This window comes from Artemia sp. Qi Xiang Cuo, chromosome 19 (genome assembly GCF_049724085.1).
Source record: "Artemia sp. Qi Xiang Cuo chromosome 19, ASM4972408v1, whole genome shotgun sequence".
Taxonomy (NCBI): Eukaryota; Metazoa; Arthropoda; class Branchiopoda; order Anostraca; family Artemiidae; genus Artemia; species Artemia sp. Qi Xiang Cuo.
Genome location: NC_142812.1, coordinates 53,623,904 through 53,645,090, shown reverse-complemented (window position 1 = coordinate 53,645,090; position 21,187 = coordinate 53,623,904). Strand labels below are relative to the sequence as shown.

General features: G+C 37.2%; 1 protein-coding gene across 2 annotated transcripts in view; it reads left to right on the top strand.

Annotated features, from left to right (window-relative positions):
* Nucleotides 1-21,187, top strand: part of Dora (zinc finger SWIM domain-containing dorado) — a 162,480-nt gene that overhangs the window by 55,919 nt on the left and 85,374 nt on the right. For both annotated transcript variants that reach the window (XM_089105678.1, XM_089105679.1), the window contains exons 7-8: nucleotides 2,517-2,712; nucleotides 14,010-14,412. In XM_089105678.1, the coding sequence (XP_088961804.1) occupies nucleotides 2,517-2,712; nucleotides 14,010-14,412 (599 nt within the window). The remainder of the gene's footprint in view (nucleotides 1-2,516; nucleotides 2,713-14,009; nucleotides 14,413-21,187) is intronic.

The following is a 21,187-nucleotide window of genomic DNA, read 5'->3' as shown; positions in this document are numbered from 1 at the left end:
GACTGCTAAAGCTGCTAATCTGAAAGTTTTGGCCACCACTTTTAACTACTGTAGCTGCCAGGCGAAAACTACAGAGCTGCTAGTTCAGGCTATTAAACCATTAAATTCAACCAACCCTGTCAATATTTGAAATCCCTGATCAACTTCTAAAGCTGCTAAGTTGCAAGTCAATTACCATGTATTAAATTAAACCTACCCTTTCATTCTTTGAAATCCTCTATTGACTGCTAAAGCTGCTAATCTGCAAGTTTTGGCCACCACTTTTAACTACTATAGCTGCCAGGCGAAAACTACAAAGCTGCTAGTTCAGGCTATCAAACCATTAAATTCAACCAACGCTGTCATCAGTTGAAATCCCCTCAACTGCTAAGCTGGTAAAGCTGCTAAGCGAAAACTGCCAAGCTGCTAGTCTTGGCAGTTAACACATTTTAAATTCAACTAACCCTGTCAATATTTGAAATCCTCTCATTTGCCAAAGCTCCTAAGCTGCAAGTTTTGCAATTAATCTTAACTACTAAGGCTGGTAGGTGAAAACTGCCAAGCTACTAGTCTTGGCAATTACTGCATATTAAATGCAACCTACCCCACCAACGTTTGAAAACCCCTCGTTAAAAATTTTAATCTAATTTTTGTTAAATGGGTTTGGGTTTTCACATAACTAAACGGTACCGATGTTTCTGGTGAGACTAGTAACCTCTAGCCTTTTTTCGAAAGAGGGGGGTGGGACTTGCCCTGCCTCAGCATGCTTGAGAATTTACTCTTGCTGATGACTTAAAAACGCATCAAAAATTTGTTTACGTGCATTTTGTTACGTTTTTACGAGCCGGACAAAAATTTTGGGAAGGGGGGGGGGGTCAAACCCGGTTACCCTTCTTGGATACGGCCTTGAGAGCACCTATAACAGACTAACAAACTATGATTATATATAGTTGTAACTGCAACAGATCATAACTATAACTAACTAACCAAATATAGAACAACTAATTTAACTTCGCTCTCACGCTCTAAATTGGTGAATAACAAACTAGCTCACTAGCTCAAATAGAGCTCAAACTAGCTCAAATAGAGAGAAAAAATGCAGTAATCAAAATGGAGACACCGGTAAATCTTGGTGTTTCATCTAACTTATTTTTTTATTTAAACAATAATAGCAAATGCAAGATCTAAAACCGGAGAGGCCTACCTTGTCCCTACCGTTAGGACAAGGAAGTCCTGACAGTGTGTCAAAAATTAATAATATCCATTTGCAAATATTTTCAATTATTTTTTTTTTAATCTTAACAAATACTTCATGCTATTATTACCTTATTTCAGCTCCAAAAGCTGGACAAGTTTGGGCATGTGTAATTTTTTTTACAAATGTTAATTAAATTAAATCTTATCTAGTTGTATGTTTACCTTGCACGTTCTATGTGAAGGAAATAGAGGATTGATTAAAAATTATTGGTGAAAAATATGACAAAAACAACACACATTCAGGATTATACTAAATGGAGGAGGCTGCTCCATGCGTATTCAAGCGTATCGGTAAAAAATATATCGAGTCGAATCTGGGTTTATATGAACTGGAATCTTTATTCTTGTTTTATTTTTCATTTTCCTCCCTTATTTCACTCATTTTGCTTTCTTCTGTATTTGGGAGCATTTTTTTTTTTGGCATATGGTCGTGCAAACTCTGTTTACTTTGTGTGTTGGAAATAAATTAGAGCTTATCTTGTTGTATGTTTTTGTGGATGGTGAAGAATATATTCAAATGCATTGGTAAGGATTCAGGATTATACTATATGAACGAAGCTGCTCAATGTGTATTCAAACATATCGGTAAAAAATATATCGAAATGACTGCGGGTTCCTATGAACCGGGGTCTTTATTCTTGTTATTATTTTTCATTTTCCTCTATTTCACTCATTTCGTTTTCTTTTGTATTTGTTTTGTTATACTTTTGTTTTGATTAGCCTCAACATGGTCTTACTTACATTTATCATGTATTATGGTATATTGTTGCATATACTATTAAACTTATATTATAATTTAATCTATAACGTATTTAAATATTATATATTTAATATATTTAATTAATAGTCTTAAGCAAATTTATGCAATTAAATGTTCCCAATACAAGTAAAAGTTTAATTCCATTTCGGATATTAGATCTAAAACTGGGCATCTCATTTGGGAACATGTGTTTTATGCATGTCTTTGGGACATTTAATTATCCAAACTTTGTTTACTTTGTATATGATAAATAGATTAAAGCATATCTTGCTGTTGGTTTTTGCAAATGATGAAGAACATAATCAAGAGCATTAGTAAAAAGTATGTTGGGGTGATTGCGGATTCCTATGGACTGGAATTTCTATTGTTCATTCTATTTTTCATTTATTCTGAGCCTCTCACTCATTTCGTTTCCTTTTGTGTTAATATGTTTTCCTAATATTTTGATTATCCTCAATGTAATCTATTTATTTAATAATATGTTTAAATCAGTTTTCTTGATATCTGATTTTATTTTTAGCGATGTCAATTATCTGAGCACATCGGCCCCTCCGGCCGCCTCAGAGTATACAAGTCTATTACGGCCTTTACGAGGGCGCGAGCCGGAGGGGATGTGGAATCTACTGCAAATTGTTCGAGAATTATTCAAAAGACGAGATGGCAACGCTGTGCCACTTTTGCAAACTGTTACTCTTGAATGTTTGTCTTGCGAACAGGTATTATTTCTATATCATTTACTATGGTGAGGTAATTTATCTCTTGTTGATGTAAATTATAATCAGTTTCTATAGATGGCAGGGTCATGTATGTTTCTGTAGCGCATATCCTCTGAAAACTTTGTTAACGCTATTTCTATTTTTATGTCCGTTGAGAGACAAGAAGTTTTTTTTTTTTTTTTTTATTATACAGGTAGCAGAGCATACTTCGTTTAATAGGGCTAGTTATAATTAATTCTCTGAAACAAGGCAGCCGCTATGTATATTGTCAAATCAGAAACAATATGTCTTTCGTTTAGTTTGTTTATTGAATAACACCTTGCCAAAGTGTTGAACGATGATGGTAAACCATAGGAACTTTTTAGTGTCATGTGTTACTTGCACTTTTTAGTGTTACTTGGAACTTTAGTGGCTAGTGCGTGTGTATTTAGTTTGTGAACTTTAGTCTTTAGTGTGTAGTGTTAGTTTCTAGTGAGTAGAGGAACTTTTAGTGTTATTTGGAACTTAATTTTGTAGTGTGTGTGTCTTTAGTGTTTTGACTTTAGTCTTTAGTGTGTAGTGTCAGTTTCTAGTGAGTAGAGGAACTTATAGTGTTATTTCAAACTTTAGTGTTCAGTGTGTGTGTGTCTTTAGTGTCTGAACTTTAGTCTTTAGTGTTTAATGAGTAGAAGAACTTTTTAGTTTTACATGGAACAAAATTGTGTTGTGTGCACAGTTTATATAATTATCCAGTAAGTTTACCGCAGATGATTTCTGGCTCTTCATTCTCGGTGCGAACAAAAAGCTCCTCCCACATATTTGTGCACTTATTGTCCACTTATTGGTGAGCCGGCCAAGTGGTTTGTCAGTACTTGTTCCGTAGGTGATTATTCTTTGTCTACCCGTGAAAAGATCTAATGCCGCTTATGTTTATACGTTCTCTGGAGCACTTGCACCTCGGTCCGGGTTTTTATAATGGGTGAGATAGGGAATGATCATACTGCTAATTATATAAACTGTGGTTGTGTGTGTTTAGTGTGTTGACCTTGGTCTTTAGTGTTTAGTGTTAGTGTTTATTCAGTGGAGGAGCTTTTTAGCGTTACTTGTAACTTTAGTATGTATTGTGTGCAGGCCCCGACCGATATGGCTTTTTGGGGTCCGATACCAATATATCATTTTCGTACCGATACGATACCGATATAATTTGCCAATAAATTCCCCTCTGAAAAAATAAACATTGCCTAAAGTTTAAAACCTGCATTCTCTGCCCATATTCATACTCAAATGTTGCTCCCTGGTCTATTACACATCAATGAACAGCCTCAATAATTCACTGTGGATCCCAAATAATGCAAAAAAAAGATTTGTTTAGAAAATATGTAGAAAAACAATTAAACCAAATAAAATTCTAGTCTGGACAATGAAATTATTTCAAGCCGGTTTAGTTACATAAATATAAATACGTGAAAGTTTGATTGAAAGAAGTTTAAGATATTTATTGAAATTGATTATTCGAAACCCAAGTTTCAATAACGGCAATTTGTATTTTAATCATTCACATATTAATGCGAAAACTATGCTCTACATTCATATGATATGGTTTCTTATTAACGAATCCATGCTAGGCACATTGGATACAGGGTGCAGCTAGGGTTTTAAGTTTGGGGGAGGGATTTAAAGAATGTGTCTACAAAATCGTCCAGTATGCTGAAAATGTGGACGCATAAGTTAAATTTCCAAGGTAAATAGGGAAATTTTCCAACGTGTCGGCACATAGTGCCAACACCTTGGAACTCCTCTAAGAAATCTGGTGCCATCTTCTCGAAAAGTTCCGCATAAAAAAAATCAATCGATATCCGTTTTTTTCCAATATCCGGTAATGACAGTGACTAGACCCCGGCGCCCCGCCGGCGGATCGACACGCCTCCGACGAGAAGCCCATTCGACCGCCGCCGAAGTGTCGAAACGCCACCGGCACGGCACAGGTGCGCCGCCACCGGCAGAGGCGGCGGCGTTTGGTTGACTTTAAATTCATTTTGCGGCAATTCTTTATTGCGTCAACCGCAAAGTCGGAGCTTTTCCTTCTCGTGTGGTTTAGTATTTCGATTTTCCTGATTAGAAATCAAGCCGGGCTTGCACTATCCCCGAATTTTCGGGTATTTCTCCGCAAATCTATGCGTCACCCCGAAAAAAAAATTTTGCTCCCCGAATCCTCAAAAATCCCGCAATCACCGTGCCACCCCTAGCGATTTATCACCAGTGACTTTCACTGCCAAATATTATTTTGCATACCATAATTCTTCACTACTCTCTTGTTCGTTAATTTTCGTCTCTTTTGTTACTTTGCATAAAACCAGACAGATGCAATATGCAATTGTAAATATTGCAATATACAATATGTTGACAAAAAAAGTATCGTCTTTATGAAATGAGTTTAAATTATTTCGAATGCAGTTTCCCAATCGCTATTTCTTACATCATTCGTAGTCAAGAATTTTATTTTCAAGTTGAATAGAATTATAGAGCGCATCCACTACTATACAGCATCAGCCTTCAGTTGGATTTTGAACTTGACAGCCGACAGATTGTTTCTACAGCTGAATTGTAAGTTTGCAGATTTGTTTTTTCTTTTGCTGTTTTTAGATAAGATTTTCTTAATGTTTAATACTCAATTGTTGAATGCCTGATAGAAAATACATTCTTCTTTCTGAAACATCCCCCCCCCAAAAAAAAAAAGAAACCTTCTATTGAGACAAAATTTAGCTATAGACTAAGCTATGTACAAAGTTGGGGAATTAAAGATTGAAACGGAAGTTACCCCAAAAGTAAGATTCATAAACAAACCGTACATTATTGCCTATAGGGGGGGGGAAGGGGGCTATCATTTTTAAATTATAATACCTCTTTTTTTATTGAAAGCAGGGATGCCAAAAGGATAATTATTTTTTTCATTTAAAGCGGAGACAGAAGAAAATGGTATCAAATTTCCTGGGAAACCATTGAAATATTTTGATAGACTCAGTCCCCCATTGGGACTTGTTCATTGTCTTGGGTATTTTGCGATTTCTCATAGGCTACTGGCCTAATTTGGCTTTTAGGTGTGCTCCCTTTTAATTAGATTCTTTGGTCTTATTGAATGCCACGGCGAATCTATTACTCATTTTTCCAATAATTTGAGGTATATCTGAATAATTTCGACATTTTTGTTGTTGTCTTTGTACCCCTTTACTCATACCCTCAATTTTTTTTTTCAAGGAACATTAAGCTGTTTAACGTTATTTTGTGTTTATCTTTAACCATATAGTGACCTAGTTAATTATTAATTAAATTTTTTTTTCTAATGTAAATCTGAGACGGTATCCTATCAAGGTGGTATCCAGAGGTGGGGGGGGCAGGGAGGTATTACATTTAATGATAATGTCTCGAAACTTTTTATTGAAAGCAGGGATGCCAAAAAGTTAATTTTCTTTTAATTTAAAGCAGAGACGGCATCCTATCAAGGTGGTATCCAGAGGGGGGGGGGGGTAGGGAGCTATCATATTTGAATGATAATACATCGATTTTTTTTTTTGAAAGCAGGTATGCCAATAAGTTAATTATTTTTTTTATTTAAAGCAGATGCGATATCCTATCAAGATGGTATCCAGAGGGGGGGGGGATAGGGAGTTATTATATTTAAGTGATAGTACCTTGAATTTTTTTTTTTTTTTTTTTTTTTTTTTTTTTTTTTGAAAGCAGGGATGCCAAAAAGTTGAAAAGTTAACAAAAATTAACAATATTTTCGTGAATTATACTTGATACAGCACCTGCATAGTTTTATCGATCAAAGGGAAAGAGACATGTGCGTCCAACCCGTTTTTTTCTTATTGATGAAACGGGTTTACTTTGAAAACATTCATTCATAATTACCAGATTCACATTAAAACGAATTGGTGTGACGAAAGCGATATCGACATCCCCACCTAACGTTGCGCTCGAGTGACAATGGCGCCCTTGGTCCAGTGCCCAAGTTACATTAAAAGGCCAGGTCATAATAAAAGCTTTCAATTTGGGAGGTTCAAGGAGGAGTCTTTGACAGTCTTATGACCTCAGGGTACTAGATGTTGCAACGTTCTTACGTATCTACAGTGGTTTAAAAAAATTCGATCACCCCACAAATGATTACCAAAAATATGCACAAATATAACAAATGTAACATTTGGAATATTATAACACTTTTTTCAAAGCTTTGAAGAAAAGCAAAAAAGGCTAAATACCCCTAACTTCGATTGAAAGCTATTTTAAAAAGAAACTCTTTGGAGATTTCCATGGATGTGACCATAGCACAAGCTTTGAGCCTGGGTGGGGATGAAAGAGGAGTCTTTGAGTATTTTGACCACAGGTGACTTATTGTTGCGACTTTCTTACCTTAAATTACCTTAAATCGCACTTGCTAGCGATAGGACGAATCCTGTGTCCGCCAACTTCAGTGATGATAGTTAATCATCATCTGTGGCGTCCCAAATGGTGCACCACGGTTTGTTGAGCCACTCCCTATCCACTGATGACTTGAACGCATCCACGCTGGTAGAGGTTACTGTTTTTTCACTAAAGGAGTTCCATAAGCTGACAACTCTATTTGAGAACTTGTTCCTTAGGGTGGTGTTGGCTCGTTTCCAGAAAAGCCTTTGGGAATAACCACGAGTTCTATTTTAATTGTCCGGTTGAAAAAGGCCAGAAATGGTATCCTAACCATTTAGAAGCTTGTATGATGTTGTCTCATCGCCTTGTTTGCGACAATATATTGGAGATGGTATTCTAAGATTACAGAGATTGGATGGATAAGGGACATCATAGAGGTCTCTAATACATTTCGTTGCCCTCCTCTGGACTGATTCTAGAGTTGCTTGGTCTGTCTTATTTATTGGGCATGCGATACACATTCCAAACTCTAGCCTTGGTTGAACTAGACTCTTGTATAGCATGGTCATAACAGTTGGAGATCTGCTAGTGAACGTTCTTTTGATTAAGCCAAGAGTCTGATTAGCCTTCACAATAGTCACTTGTGCATGAATATGAAATTTCAATTCGTTGTCTACCAGGACACCAAGATCTCTCTCCGCTTAGCTGCTGGAAATGGCATTTTAGGACCCATCCCTACACTCCAAACGGTACTGAGTGTGTGGATTTTTCTACCCAAGGTGGAGAGTCTTGCATTTTGATGCACTGAATTCAAGCCTCCAAATATTTGTCCAGTGAGTGACTGTATTGAGGTCCAGTTGAATCGACTTAATATTCTCCGCTGTGTCCGCAACTGATAAGTTTCGAGTCATCAGCGTAGAAGCTTACTTTGTTGTTTAGGATTTTTGGCACGTCATTTATATATATATTAAATAAAGTCGGACCCAAAAACTGTGCCCTTGGGGACACCACTTCCAACAGCGGCCACCTCGGAGAAAAACGTCCTTCCATCCTCGCCAAATACTTTAACCGTCTGTTTCCTATCTGTTAAGAACTGCATCACCCACTAAACCACACCACCACTCACCCCAATAGCTTGGAGCTTGATTCGAAGTCTTTTATGGCAGACTTTGTCAAACGCCTTTGCCAAATCGAGTAGTATGATGTCGACTGGGAACCCCTGGTCTAGAAGATCGGTGATATAATTATAAGAATCAATCAAGTTTGTTTCAACCGACCGACCAGACCTAAAGCCATGCTGACATGATGAGAATAGTTGATTGGCTGTCAAGTGTTTCAGGATTGCAGTGTTAACAATTGCTTCTAGTAGCTTCCCGACTGCAGAAGTGACACTGATTGGCCGGTAATTGCTTGCGTCCTCTTTGCTGCCACCCTTATGTATGGGGGTTATGTGGGCCGTGCGCCAATCCTGCGAGATACACTTTTCATCAAGGGATTTCTGAAAAAGGTAAGTGAGCGGGCCTTATAGTTCAACATGCAATTCTTTAGGAAGCCTTGGGTGTACATCATCAGGTCCCACCGACTTATTTGGATTCAACTTTTTTAGGTATGCCCCTACATCTACCCTCTTGACTGTAATCAGGGGCATAGGGTGGAGTAAATACAGATGTAAACTGCCTATTTACAGCATTGGCAATTTCTATTGGGTCATCTATTATATGGTCATTCTCTTTAAGTTGTGTAACAGAGTGTCTACCAGGTTTACGGGCTGAGGCATAATTCCAAAAGTGTTTTGGATTTAACTTGCTTGTGGCTGCTACAGCCTCCTCATGCTGTTCAAATAACTTTCTGGATAAATTTCTGACTTGATTTCGTGTCTTGGTATATTTTGTGTAGTGGTTTTTATTGTGTATATTCTGTTTATATAGTCTCCAATACCTTTTCTTTTTATTTCTTGCTTTCCTTAATTCTTTAGTCATAAATGGTAGCGTTTTGGGTTTACGAACCCATCTTACTGCAGTATTTTTCTCTGAGACCTCTAGAAGTATTTTCTTCATCATATTCCACGATTTATCAACATCATTCTCAATGATAAAGGACCAATCCTGCCCAGCCAACTCTTGCTTCATCAGACGGTAATCTCTATACACCTGTTTGGTAAAAACTGATTTTTCTGGATACAGTCTAAGGGAGCATCGTATGGCAGCGTGATCGCTTGCACCGAAGGGCGGTAGTGGAGCCACGTTTAACTGCGCTTCATGGTCATTTACTATTACTAGGTCCAGCAATGACGGGGGGTGGCCATCCCGGTGCCTAGTCGGAAAATTTACAGCTTGGTAAAGTGAATAGTTAGCTTGACACTCATGAAATGGTACAACTGATTTCTGTCCAGAATAGCCACAGCCATCTATCCATTGGATGGAAGGTAGCTTAAAATCCCCAACTATGAGAATATTTCCCGTCAGGGCTACTTTTCTATCAATTGATTTTACTACTTTAAAAAAGGACCTCTCTAAATTAGGGGAAGTCGGATTTCTGTAAATTGTACCAATCTGTATTGGCTCACCAGGTAGGTTTATTGATATCCATACTTGTTCTAGGTAAGGCTCATATTCAGATTCAATATTAATATTTCCTACCTGGAAAGTATCTCAGATGTATAGGACGATCCCCCTTCCTTCTTGCTTTGATATGTTGCTGATTATTTTGTATCCTGGTATCTGTATCTGTTGTTCCGTCAGAGGGATAGTAGTCCTTTTTGGTTTCACTTCACAGAAGGCATAAATATCTGAAGCGCCTGATGCAATAACACACTTAATTTCTTGAAACTTTGAAGTTAGACAGTCAACATTGCTGAAAATAACACTTAAGGGCACTAATCTTCCCACAGCTTCCACTATCAGAGGGAGTGGATGATCTTTCAGAATTCAGTGAATCAATGGTTTGTTCAGTTCTAGCACTATAAAAACTTTCGTCCGACTCCCCGCTAGCAAAATTATCACTTACATCTAATAATGCACTAGAAGAGAAACTATGTACAGGTTTTGGCAGCCCACTTAGAGTTCCATCTGAGTTGGAGGGGCTAAAAATTTGGTAATTTTTGTGAGCATTTGGAAATAAAAGCTTAAACTCAATAACTGATACTAAGTGTCCTAACATTTTGCTTGGATTAAAAGTGACGAACTAGGAAGAAAATCTCAACATCTTCCTGGTGCTACTTCAGTCTGAATATTATTTCATTTAATTACATTTAAAACGGATGAGCTTTTCACTTTTTACCTAAGAAAATAGCTGGCACTTCATTTTTCTTCATACCGAATAAACCATTAAGTGTTTTTGGTTCATTGTAATTGAAGTGTTCTCATGTGAAGTGTTGATCATGTATTTTTCAATTTGATAAATTTACTCCTTTTAGATGCAGTTTATAATTTGAATGATATTAGGTATTTATGAGCTTATAATTTGGAATGAATCGCCAAAAGCAAAAATGAATAATATCCAAAAGAGCAGCCAAAAGCAATAAAAAAGCAGCAGTTCAGCCTTAGCCTACATGACATATATTCTATAAAGTAGCAAAAAAAACCTTTAAAATGCATTTCTTTTTTTAATTGTTACTAAAAACCAGTTTTTAATACAATAAGGCTTTTTAGGAATTCAAAAGAGCCAAAAAAAACAATCAATATCAAAGTCGCCCATTTCAACTGTTTTAAAGGTGACATAACAGGTATAGTCAAAGGGCGTTATGAAAAAATTAAGCTTCTAAGTTCAAAGTTATGTTCAAAGTTTTTACCCAGATAACTGACGAATTTTGTGATACGGTATTTGAAGTTTTGTATGCAGTAATGCTCGATGAAAAAAACCTACTAATTTTGATGATTATTTATGTTAAGAATACGTAGCTAATAGATACTTTAACTACTCGTATTATGCAAGGGTTCTGAAACGCTACAGCCATTTCGTTTCTACCAGATTTCTACTTCTCTTGATGAATAACAAAGAAGACCAGTTTCCAGCCAGCGACTTGTAAAGTTTTGAACTCATGAATAGGCTCGAATCTGTTGTAAATTTAAGCTGTGATTTGAGAAAGATTGATGAAAACATTACTGTGTGCGGTCTTCATTGATCGCGTCGGTGGCGCGCACCCCACATCATCCCGGCGGCGCGGTGGCGCCGCGCTGTTTTGGCCCCGCCGCTGCCGGTCTTCCCTCATCGGCGTGGCCCGGGGTCTAACAGTGATCCCCATATCGACCCGATAATATCGGCCGGCTGACATCGGTTGGGCCCTAATTGTGTGTGTGTGTTTTTAGTGTGTGAACTTTATTCTTTAGTATTAAGTGTGTAGTGTTAGTGTTTAGTGAGTCGAAGAACTTTTTAGTGTTACTTGGAGTTTCTGTGTGTAGTGTGTGTGTGTGTGTTTACTGCATGAACTTTAGTGTTAGTATTTAGCGAGTAGAGAAACTTTTCAGTGTCGCTTGGAACATTAGTGTGAGTTAAGTTTGTGAACTTTAGTCTTTAGTGTTTAGTGTGTAATGTTAGTGTTTAGTGAGTAGAAGAACTTTTTAGTGTTACTTTGAACTTCAGTATTCAGGGAGTAGAGGAACTTTTTAATGTTGCTTGGAACTTTAGTGTGTAGTCTGTGTGTGAACTTGAGTCTTTAGTGTATAGTGTTAGTATTTAGTGAGAAGAAGTTTTTAGTGTTACTTGGAACTTCATTCTGTAGTTTTTGCGTGTGCTATTGTATACAATTAGAAAACAAATTTTTCTATTAAATAATTCGGGAGATATTGGCTAAAAATCGAGTGGGAAATTGACTGCTCCCTGAGTTGAAAACAAGATGCCACAAGCAGCAAGGTAAAAAGCAAAGATAATAAGAAAGAACATTTATATGGAGCCATATTTGCGAGGGTAAAAGCCATAACCTGTTCTGGAGGATTGTAGGTCTTAATTGCCGATCTTTGATCGCTAGGGCTAGAAGCCCAAACGAGTGAACGGATTTAGCAAAAAAAAACAGTGAAGTGGGCTTTTTGCTAGCCAAAAATATAAGTGTATCCGTTGTATCCTAGAAGCCCAAACAAGTGGACGGAGGTAGCAAAAAACCAGTGAAGTGGGCTTTTTACTAGCCAAAAATATAAGTGTATTTATTGTATCCTAGAAGCTTAAACAAGTGGACGGAGGTAGCAAAAAACCAGTGAAGTGGGCTTTTTACTAGCCAAAAATATAAGTTTATCCGTTGTATCCTATAAGGCCAGACAAGTGGACGGAGGTAGCAAAAAACCATTGAAGTGGGTTTTTTACTCGCCAAAAATATAAGTGTATCCGTTATATCCTAGAAGGCCAAACAAATGGATGGAGGTAGAAAAAAACCAGTGAAGTGGGCATTTTACTAGCCAAAAATATGAGTGTATCCGTTGTATCATAGAAGCCCAAACAAGTGGACGGAGGTAGCAAAAAACCAGTGAATTGGGCTTTTTACTCGCCAAAAATATAAGTGTATCCGTTGTATCCTAGAAGGCCAAACAAATGGACGGATGTAGCAAAAAACCAGTGAAGTGGGCTTTTTACTAGCCAAAAATATAAGTGTATTTATTGTATCCTAGAAGCTTAAACAAGTGGACGGAGGTAGCAAAAAACCAGTGAAGTGGGATTTTAACTCGCCAAATATATAAGTGTATCCGTTATATCCTAGAAGGCCAAACAAATGGATGGAGGTAGAAAAAAACCAGTGAAGTGGGCATTTTACTAGCCAAAAATATGAGTGTATCCGTTGTATCCTAGAAGCCCAAACAAGTGGACGGAGGTAGCAAAAAACTAGTGAATTGGGATTTTTACTCGCCAAAAATATAAGTGTATCCGTTGTATCCTAGAAGGCCAAACAAATGGATGGAGGTAGAAAAAAACCAGTGAAGTGGACTTTTTGCTAGCCAAAAATATAAGTGTATCCGTTGTATCCTAGAAGCCCAAACAAGTGGACGGAGGTAGCAAAAAACCAGTGAAGTGGGCTTTTTACTAGCCAAAAATATAAGTGTATTTATTGTATCCTAGAAGCTTAAACAAGTGGACGGAGGTAGCAAAAAACGAGTGAAGTGGGCTTTTTACTAGCCAAAAATATAAGTTTATCCGTTGTATCCTATAAGGCCAGACAAGTGGACGGAGGTAGCAAAAAACCAGTGAAGTGGGTTTTTTACTCGCCAAAAATATAAGTGTATCCGTTATATCCTAGAAGGCCAAACAAATGGATGGAGGTAGAAAAAAACCAGTGAAGTGGGCATTTTACTAGCCAAAAATATGAGTGTATCCGTTGTATCCTAGAAGCCCAAACAAGTGGACGGAGGTAGCAAAAAACCAGTGAAGTGGGCTTTTTACTAGCCAAAAATATAAGTGTATTTATTGTATCCTAGAAGCTTAAACAAGTGGACGGAGGTAGCAAAAAACCAGTGAAGTGGGCTTTTTACTAGCCAAAAATATAAGTTTATCCGTTGTATCCTATAAGCCCAAACAAGTGGACGGAGGTAGCAAAAAACCATTGGAGTGGGTTTTTCACTAGCCAAAAATATAAATGTATCCGTTGTATCCTAGAAGGCCAAACAAATGGACGGAGGTAGCAAAAAACCAGTGAAGGCTTTTTACTAGTCAAAAATATAAATGTATCCGTGGTATCCTAGAAGGCCAGTTGACGGAGGTAGCAAAAAACCGGTGAAGTGGGCTTTTTACTAGCCGTTGAAAAATCATGCTTTTAATAGTGATTCTAAATATGGAATATTCCTTGGCTTTGAATTCCTCCTTGAGGAGTTATTAGCGCCAAGAATGTCGATTATGATTCCTCCTCCTGTTTAAATTTCAGTAATTTCAAAGGACTTGGCTTTAAAAACTAAAAGTTCGATTAAGTCAGTTGCTCAAATTCTTTCTCTTTTTTGTAGATCATGGTGTGGTGGTTCAATACCAACGTGGCATTCCATAGTGGGACAATTGGCCATGGTGCCAAGTCTAGCAACGTTCATAGTAATACCCATGCCTCTCAGCATGCATGTGCTTCATTGTGTGATGAAGTGGTTGATCTTTGGCGACTAGCCGCGTTGAATCCCGCGATCTCACCCGAGGAAAGGAAAATGTTCAAAAAACTCTTCCGCGACTGGCATTTAAAGGTTGTCGATAAAGTGGCCAAATCAAGAGGAATGCAAACACCTGTTAATGCTGATCTGTCAGGGTTGCCAACAAATGGTAAAGCTGCTCAGAGTTTTAGGATCGAAATTGAATTATTTGAAGGTTTCAAACCTGCGCTTAGGCCATGTTTTTTCGACTGGGAAGACTATACCATTTCAGGTTTGTGCAATAATTTTTCTAATTTTTCCTTGTTTTATAATTTAAAGGGAAACTACACCTTGTAGTAATTGATTTATAGAATTATTATTCTATAATGGAATTAACAATTCTATAATTAGAAATTACTAATATATAGAATATAGAATTTATAGATAATATAATCGGAAACTGACCTTATAAAGTGACATATAGAATATGATGTTGACTATGGTTTAGAATCTGAATAAGTAGTTTTGAATTTAATTGGCTTTTCGGACATTTTATGTTATGTTTAGTTGTGGCCTGGGTACCTGGAGAAATCTGGGGAAAAACACGGTGAGCGTCGGAGGATTTGCCCCCAACCACGAATTGCACTCCCGGCCGAAGGTATTGAATCAAGAGATCGCTACATGTGCAATGCAGATCATTGGTCAGCATGCGAAAAAGTTTTAAGTTGAAAAGTTTAGTTGACCCCTGTTAAATAACTGCCTATTTGACCCCAACTCTATATTTGGACGTGATATGGATGTAATTCTACAACAGTAACGGTATTTTTACCGTTACTTTTACAAAAGTAACGATACCGTTACAAAAGTAACTGTATTACAAAAGCGGTATTTCTTTGCAATCTTGCGATAAGCTTCATAGATAGTGGTGCACTTGAAGTCTAACCGATCTGAGTATAACCTGGCTAACATGCTTAGCCTGGGAACTATGATGCACATCATCAAAAATTAAGACGCGGATTGTAGGACCCTAGGTAGGATCCTTTGAGTTATTCCCCCCCCCCCCACACCATCACTTCAAACATATAAACATGCTGAATTTTTTTCGACTCGTGATTACGGTTCTCGCTGGAGTCTGCATAACCAGGGATACACTGTGTCGCCAAATCTTTCAATTCAATTTATATTAACTCTCTTCAATTTATATTAACAAAAAAAGAGATGAACCTTGTTCTCTATCCCAGGGTTTAGACTCGCCAATAAATTCCAATATTTTAATGCACTCCTATTAAATGCCTGAGTTTTGGCTAAAATCCTATTAGTTCTTTATTTATGGCTGAGGATCACTAAGGAAATTGCTTGTTGTTTACAATTTTCACTACTTGTTAACTAATCCAATATAAGATTTTCTTTGCTTTTGACTTTGCTTGTAAACTGTACTGTCTTTCGGTGTAGATCGATAAGTAATTACAACTGTTGTTGTGTTTGAACTTAACTAATGCTTTGTGTTGGGATTAGTAAGCTGCTTCTGCCTGGGCTATGCTGTTATGTTGACTTAGTAGCCTATATTTTGTTTCTTGTCATGTTGGGCCTGTCCAAAATGAGCAGAGATCAGTATATAGGGTAGCAGTCTCTGCTTAATGAGACTGGAGTTCTTTTTTGCGACTTATGCGTTTCCTGGCTGAACGAAAGCTATAACAGGCTGATGCGAATACGTCCCAGTTTCGGAGATATCCACATTTTTTCTTTTTTATGGCCTTTCAATCGCGGGCTGCTATTTTGCAGGTGATGCTTGGTAATTAAGTATGGGGCCTACCAAGTTCAATAGTTCATGGCTTGCTAAGACGGATTGCAGGGGTAGAAAGATTTGCGAATGGTGTAAGACTGGGAACGCTAGAATCATGCAGCAGTGGCCAATCTTAGAGTACTTCCTGAACTTCGTGCCGAGAGTGAAAAAACTGAAGAATCTTCTGTCCACTCCCAAATTTCTGAAGATTGTGGCTTATATCAAAAGTGCGACATGAAGGCGCAACTCGAGTTTGTTCTAGCCTCAGCAGAACTGTTCATGGGTTTCACCCAACTGTTCCAGAAAGAAGAGCCTCTCATTCATGTTCAGCACTCAGAGATCAAAAGAATAGTTGTGACGATTTGCGGACGGGTCTTTACTCCAGATTTCGTGACCGAGACTGAAAATATCTCATCAGAAATGTTGGACATAGCTGAAAAATTTGCAGAAAAGCTCATAGTTTCAAAAAATGTGGAACGAGCTTTTAGTGAGAAAGCAACACCGAAAGACAAGGCCATTTTCTATGTCAATGTGCGAAAATATTTTATTGCGAGTATTCGCCATATTTTGAACAAATGTCCTCTGGAAAAGGATGGTTTTCTAGAGGCTTTGCGCTGTTTGAGTCCGATCAACATGAAGGATTCAAGAAGCATTGCAGACATAGCGGTTGTGGCACGTGAGATTGCGATTGGAATAAGCTCAGATGTCGCCCAGGCTGAATGGCTGCTGTTGCGAACGGAAACCGGACCCCGTGAGGACATTACTCGGATCAATCATTTTTGGAGCCATTATTTTGGACTGGTGAATGAGCGCGGGGACAGCAAGTACCCGGAACTTACCAAGCTTATCAAATCCTATAAAAATAGGACAGAGCCTATAATTTGAAACGAACCGACCTGTCCGAACCCTGCTATCCCCCCCCCCCCCTCCTCTGTTCTGATTCCAGGCCCAATTTTTAGTAGAAATGTAAAATTGTTGCGCCTTGTTTAACACCTCAATAACGCAATGACTTTTGATCTATATGACTAGAGAATCAAAGTGGGCCAATGGCCCCTTCAAGGGCTAACCCCTCCCACTGCCGAGGCTTTAGCTGCAAATTAAGTATTTTACACCTCTTTTAGGTTAGGAACCAGCAAGATTCAGCCCCCGAATGTCCCGAATTAGCCCTAAATCCCCTCGGGGGATTTAGTCTGCGTGATTTGAGTACCAAAATAATCCTTGACCTCTCTAGCCCCTTCCCCCTGCCTTTTTTTATAGAGAGTTAGGCATGTTGTGCCTTGTTGAAACGGGAATCTTGTAAGGATTTTAGTCACTGATTTGTGGCAAAAAGAGGGCTCTTGGCCCATCCAAAACCCCATTCCTTCTCAACGTAATTGTTTGTGGAAAGTTAGGTATGTTGCACCTTTTTTGAAGCGGAACCACATATGGGTTTCAATATGTGTTATTTTGGGCATAAGCTGGGCTAGCGCTCCACTTACGTCTCAATAACCCCCCCCCCCTCCCATCGCCAGCTTTTTAGAAAAAGTTGGATATATATGGCAACTTGTTTGAACCAAGATCCTGCAAGGAATTTGTATCGATAAGGTCGAAAGCCAAGTGACACAGATGTCTTTCCACTGCTCCCACTGCTTATTTTTCCGCACAGGTAGGCATATTGCAAATTGTTTGGACCAGAATCAGGCAATTATTCTCAATATTTTATATTGAAGAACCAAAATGGGCCTTGGACGCTAGAATTACGCCCGTCCCTATCAAAAATCGTGTAATAAAAAGGTAGGCATGTGACACCTTATTACAGAATTTAAGAGAAAAAAATGAATATAATTTAAATAAAACAGTGGAGAAAAAAAAACACAACAAACTTTAAGTAATAAAAACCCGAATATTTCGGCTCCTCGTCCGGGAGCGTTTAACAACCGGAAAAAAAGTTAAGTTAAATTAAACGCAATCTATAAAGAAAATACAAACAAAAACACACACAAATAAATAAAACTCATATCTTAATAACCTCCAAAATACTGCAATCAAACAGTTCATGGTAACAAACTGTAAGTAAGGAGCGACCCGGAGTAACCGAAACTGCAAAAAACGGAATTTTGATACCGATAGATATATCAAAGAGTTGGATTTTTATGCTGATTGCAAATATAAAAGTTTCAATAAGTTTAGTCTTGCCCATTAAAGAGCCTGAGAAAATTATCCTTATTTTCGAAAAAAGGGGAAACACCCTCTAAAGTCATAGAATTTCAATGAAAAATAAACCATCAGATTCAGCGTATCCGAGAAGCCTACCGTAGAGGTTTGAAGCTCCAGTTTGCAAAAATGTGGAATTTTATATTCTTGCCAGAAGAAGGATCATGGATGCGTGTTTATTTGTTGTTGTTTTTTTTTCAGGGGTGATTTTATCGACCCAGTGGTCCTAAAATATCGGACGAGGGCTCATTTGAACGGAATTGTAAAGTTCTAGTGCTCTTTTTAAGTGAGCAAAAAAATGAAGATCAACTATGCCCCCTCCTGCGTCTCTTTTTTCTCAAAGGCGTCCGATCAGACTTTTGAGATACTCATTTTGTTCAGCATAGTTGAAAGGCCAAATATCTATGCCTTTGCATATATCATGACCCCCCGCAGCCTCTGGGGAGAGGTCTTTAGGTTATAAAAGTTGCCCATTGTTTACGCATAGTATTTATTATTGGGAAGCATGCATACATTTTTGGGGTGGGGGGTGAATTTTCTGCTGGTGGGATCTTCCATGGGGAGGTAAGTTTCCAGGGAGTGAAATTTTACACTGGGGAATTTGCCAGAATTCCTATACGGAATTCTTCTTATGTCTTGCTTTCTCTTTGCTGACTCAATTTTACGCGTGGATATGTTCAGGGTAAATGTCCGGGGTAAATTTTCACCAGCATTGAATTGTCTAGAGAATAAATTAGTGAGGAGGACGGATTATACCGTAGAGGTGTAGCTAGATTTCCTGGCATTATTTAAAAACGATCAGAGACTAAACAAAAAAAGGTTGTTCAACTGAAAGTAAGGAGCAAAATTAAAACTTAAACGAAGAGAAATTATTAGGTATATGAGGGGGGTTGCTCTTTATCAACACCTCGCTCTTTACGCTAAAGTTTGAATTATGTCCCAATTCTTTAAGAACGACTTATTAAACACTATTGTCGTTTAATTAGAACAATAAGAAGCTCTTTTTAAAAGTACTAAAAACTTTAGCGTAAAGAGCGAGGTGTTGAGGAAGAGCAACCCCCCTCATATACGGAATATTTCTGTTCGTCTTAAGTTCTAATGTTGCTCCTTACTTTCAGTTGAAAAAACTTGTGTTTTTTATTTAATCACTCTAAAAGCTTAAATAAGCACAGAGAAATGAGAAAATATTGTCTCTGTTCCACCAGATTGTCTCTCGTATAGTTTCAGTTTGGTAATGATATCTAGAAAAAAATACATTCATTTAAAAGAATTTACATAGACCCCAGGTCATCACCCATGATTAAAATTACAAGGTCAAGATCATGTGAACTATACAGGCAAACTAAGGTTATATATGGCAACAGGTCAAAGAAACTTGTGTATTATATATTGAATGGATTTTTTTTTTTTTTTGCTATGCGGTTCGTTGACATTTTCCAGCATTGACCTCATCCCGACTTTCGCTCATAAGGTTGACACTTGTTTGGGGACGTTTATGTAATGATTATAGTTTTCAACAAACAGAATATTTAATAATTGAGAAATTTAACCAATTAACAAATATTATTTATTATAGCTAAATATAATTGAATTATTATAATCTACCTACTGGAAATATATAATAAATGTAATTAACCTTAGCTTCTAAGAATATTAAATAAAACAAAAAAGTTTTTATTAAGTAAGGAACGTTTTTTTAAGTAAGGATATATATATATATATATATATATATATATATATATATATATATATATATATATATATATATATATATATATATATATATATATATATATATATATATATAGTATGCTACTACTACTACTATTATTATTACTACTACTGCTACCACTACTACTACTGCTGCTGCTACTACTACTACTACTAATACAAGTTGTGAGACAGAGTCAAACTTTAGCGTAAAGAGCGATGCGTTGAGGAGGGGACAGTCCCGTTCATATACGGAATACTTTTTGTTCGTTTTAAGTTTTAATATCATTCCTTACTTTCAGTTAAAAAAGAAACTTTTCTTTTTTTATTTAATTTTTGAACGTTTTTGAATTAATGCAGATTTTGATTTCGGCTTACTGTACATGAATAATTAAAACAAAATTTGCATATTAATTTTACTTTTATTTGGTTAAATGGCTTTCTCGAGACTTGTTTAATTTTATTTACGAACGATTTTATTAGTAATAAATATACGTAACTTGCGAATTAACATACGTAACGAACTTCTATATTCATATATTTTTAATACGTATATTAGGGGGTTCTCCCTCTAGTCAATACCTTGCTCTTTAAGCTAAAGTTCAAATTTTGTTCCAATTCTTTAAAAATGACCCCTTAATCACAAAGGCCGTTATTTAGAATAAATACCTCTTATGAAAGTACTAAAAAATCTTTGGCTTAAAGGGCGAGGTACTGACTAGGGGGTAAACCCAATCATACACGTAATATTTTCTGTTCGTTTTAAGTTTCGATTTTGCTGCTTACTTTCAGTTGAAAAACTTGTTTTTTTATTTATTTAATTTTTTTTTAATAATGCTGGGAAATCCGGCGCCCCCTTAATAGCAATGTCCCTTCCTTCATGGAAAGATCCTCCCACCCCCCCACCCCCCCACTACCAGAAAAAATCCCCCCTGAAAACGTCTGTATACTTCCCAATAACCAATACTATATGTTAGTAGTAATGTATCTATTGAATTTGCTCACGGGTATAGCAATCTCCATGTTATTTGCTCACGGGTATAGGAATTCCACATTCCATGGCACCTTTCCATGCTATGATTACCAGACCGGTTATTTGGCCGGGTATAATGTGCTCAAGCCTGTTTTTCGAGTTGGGTCGTAATAATATAATGTGGTCAAACAGGTTTTTTTCTGTTTTTGTTGTCAATTACACAATGAATGTACATCGTCAGTTCACGCGCACATTCTTAAAAAAAACTGGAATGTTATAAAGTAGTCAAACATGTTTTGAGGGCATGCACAAAATTATGTAACTCAACCGAACCGGTTTTTCGAGGTAACATTCGTTTTTTTTCGTCCTTGAAATTTCGTATAAAATGGTCATGCATTAGAATTTAAT